Raw genomic sequence first — 3,162 nt, forward strand, 5'->3', positions numbered from 1 at the left:
TAAATGCATATATTAATTTACTAAGACACAAAAAAAAATAAAGTACGTAGATATTATAAATAACCCACAAAATATATGAGATTCAAATCGAAAAAACTCAGTCGTTCAAAAAAATACCGAAAGTTCATTATAAGATTTGGGTTAGCGACTGGAAGTCAATTTTTATTTGTTATATGCGACAGTTAGAAGATACTGAGAGGTTAGCACATATCATCGGCAAGAGACGTGCGTGTGAGAAAATTTGCGAAAAAATCTAAGGGCACCGGTGGGATTCGAACCCACAATTCCCATTCAGTACACGGGTGCATTGCCAATTATACAACGGTGGACCTATGGTCTACGGATGTATTTGGCTAATGACATATGAGTTTCGAATCCGTTTCCCTCCCTTAGTCTTTTTGCGCAAGCGTTCTCAATACACAACAATCGTCTATTACCAACGATATGTGCTTGTACCGCAACCACTCAGTATCGGTCGATGTGAACAAACACAAGTGTATAATAAATAAACCAACAGACTTACCCACGTTCACCTTTTGTAGTAGGAAGCCGGTAGCTGAAAACTGACCTGCTTCTTGTTCCCAGTAGCAATAGCTCTTGTACCGCTTGGCCCCGCCCGAGTGGATGTATCTTGCATCTTGAAGGAGTTATTCTCATCGTTAGATTCGATGTTCAAAGCCCTTCGATTCTGATAGTCCACATTCGACGTAGACCTCGGTCTGTTCGTTACAAGCGAAGCGTCCTGCCAGGAGCGCCGATTTGCCTTCAAACAATCCATATGACGAAACGGCCACAGGTTGGTTCGTGCCTTTGGTGATTTGGTGGGACTAGCAGTTTTGCGACGCAGCAACCAAAGGTAGTCATCCTCCGGTTCCATCTTTTGGATATGCTTTTTGCTGGAAGTGAAAAAAAAAACATCCCACTTTGATAATTTTCTAAACCTCAATAGGATAATTTCTTATTAACTCACCGCATGGGCTTCCTATTGCTGGACAATTTTCGCAGGGTTTTTCTGCACTGCACATGCAGCTCTACAGCCTCCCGAATGGCCTGGAACCAGCTACGACAATCCACGGGATTATCTGCCGTGAAAATCGTTCCATCGCCACTGCAAGCTATTTTGAAATTTCCACTGAACAGTTCCATCACCTTGCACTTTTTAAGCGGGAAAATGCAACAACATTCCAACCCATTTTCCGAAAACAAATGATCCTGGTCCTTCAACATCCGACAGTAGACGAACATGTCGGACATCAGGATGCAATACTTCTTGGAAGTCGTGCCGTCCGTTTTCTGCTTCCGAAGGATACCTTCTTTCAAAATCTTCCTCGCCGGCTTCACAATCTTCAGCGACTTGTTGGTCAACGCGTTCTGAATCGTAATAAGTCTTTGAGTGTTCTCGTAATCCTCTACCACTGAGTTGATGTGCGACACGGATTGCTCTACCAGTTTTATCGATTCCTGCAGCTGTTTGTACGAACCATCACATGGGCTGGTATAGAGCAGAACCTGCTGCAGCAACAGCTTGTAGCGGGGAATTCGCTGAATCGGCGTTATCAACAGTGAAATCAGCTTCGTCTGAACCTCCGGTCTCGATTCCGAGTTGGCTATGAATCGCTTCAAAGCAGGATTCTTCTGTATCAACGTCTGCAGTGAAAAAAGCGAATTTCGATAGTCAAATGCATACACAGAATAAAGCTTGAAGAACGGTCCCAGATTCATGAACGCACGTACTACGTTGTCCAGGTCGTCGTCCAACTTTTTGAGCAGTTCCTGGCTGAGATTATAGATCGTTTCCAGCTGCCCGAAGATTTGGGAATGCTCGCGAACTTGAATGAGCCCGTTCGTTTTCAAAGGAGCCACAAAATAGTTTATCAGCAAATCCAACTGTTTGAGAAAGGAAATCTCCGAAGTTCTGATTTCCTGAATCGCTTGCAGGCGAAGTTGGTCTCGTTTGTCATCTTCGTTACTAGCGCCCGGAGTAGCTGGACTGGCCGGTAGCGACGGCGTGGGTGCAAACCTCTTGAAATCTAAAAAAAAAAAATCAGCATTAATATGTTACTATCCTGATAAAGGGTTTATCCACCAGGATTATATTTGAATAAATAAATTACAATTACAATGAAGTAATCATAAAAATAATGCAACTTTGAAATCCAGTCCTACTAACTTCTAACGGATCGTACGCGATTTTGATGTACGTTCTGCGATTTGAGAGCGGATATGAGTTCGCTTCTCATGTCCTCCGGCATCAACGGTTTGAGCATTTTTTGGTTCAAATAGTCCGATTTATCCATGGTTTCACATTGACGTGTAAAGGTTTCAGAAAAAAATAAATATTATGTATCAATAAAATTTTTATTGATCAGACTGTGAAACAAGATGTAAATAAAAATAACGACGGAATCTGTCAAAATTACAAAATCAGCGCCTTGGATAGGGCTACCAAATGAGTATATAAATTCACCATGGTGAGGTGAATTTTCCACTGCCCAGCGTGTTTAAAAGGTTTTTCTAGCGAACATATGAAAAAAGCGCCTGATGGGGTTTCTGTCGATATTGAAGGCTCAAACGCTATTGACGAGTGCACAGATGGATTTGAGTTCACTCACTCGACAAAAAGTGACACAACAGCGGGGCCCTGTTTACTAAAAATGAACACATATATGTTCATTTTCAGTAAACAGGGCCCCGCTGTTGTGTCACTTTTTGTCGAGTGAGTGAACTCAAATTCATCCGTGCACTCGTCAATGTGGGCGGAAGCGGAACGGAAACGGAAAGCATGACAGTTGTCACAAATGACATCAAGATGCCTAACCGAAGTCGATTTGGTTCTAACTAGTTTTCAATCCGACAAGTCGGCTCACTCAGATCGGGCTTTTCCGCTGCCGCTGCCGTTCCGCTTCCGCCAAAGATGAATACTAAGATGAAACTGTCGGAAGAAAAACTTTCAATTTTAGTGTCCTCTTTCACGGTCCCTTTCATCCAATGAATACCCCCAGTATGCAAGATAATTTAGTGGTTTAGCTTCCCCCTCGGCAGAGATGAAATTTTGTGCGCTTTTTTATCAAAACAATCACACCAAAATCAGAGATGTCCCATTTTTTAATTACTCGATTAACAACTCATCGAATATTTTTTGTTCGCTGTCCTGTCATTTTT

The 3,162-nt window shown here is 42.3% G+C and overlaps 1 protein-coding gene across 1 annotated transcript; it reads right to left on the reverse strand.

Annotated features, from left to right (window-relative positions):
• Positions 1 to 507: 507 nt before the first annotated feature.
• On the reverse strand, positions 508 to 2,369 carry RhoGEF4 (Rho guanine nucleotide exchange factor 4). Its single transcript, XM_065221935.1, has 3 exons — positions 2,171 to 2,369; positions 971 to 2,030; positions 508 to 896 (listed from the first exon to the last, which is right to left on the reverse strand). The coding sequence occupies exons 1-3, from the start codon at positions 2,295 to 2,297 to the stop codon at positions 530 to 532; spliced, it is 1,554 nt and encodes a 517-aa protein (XP_065078007.1). The 5' UTR covers positions 2,298 to 2,369; the 3' UTR covers positions 508 to 529.
• Between the last annotated feature and the right edge of the window lie 793 nt (positions 2,370 to 3,162).

The sequence above is a fragment of the Ochlerotatus camptorhynchus genome, unplaced genomic scaffold (assembly GCF_037179485.1).
Source record: "Ochlerotatus camptorhynchus isolate MF236.1 unplaced genomic scaffold, CSIRO-AGI_Acam_v1.1 ptg000150l, whole genome shotgun sequence".
NCBI classification, from domain to species: Eukaryota; Metazoa; Arthropoda; class Insecta; order Diptera; family Culicidae; genus Ochlerotatus; species Ochlerotatus camptorhynchus.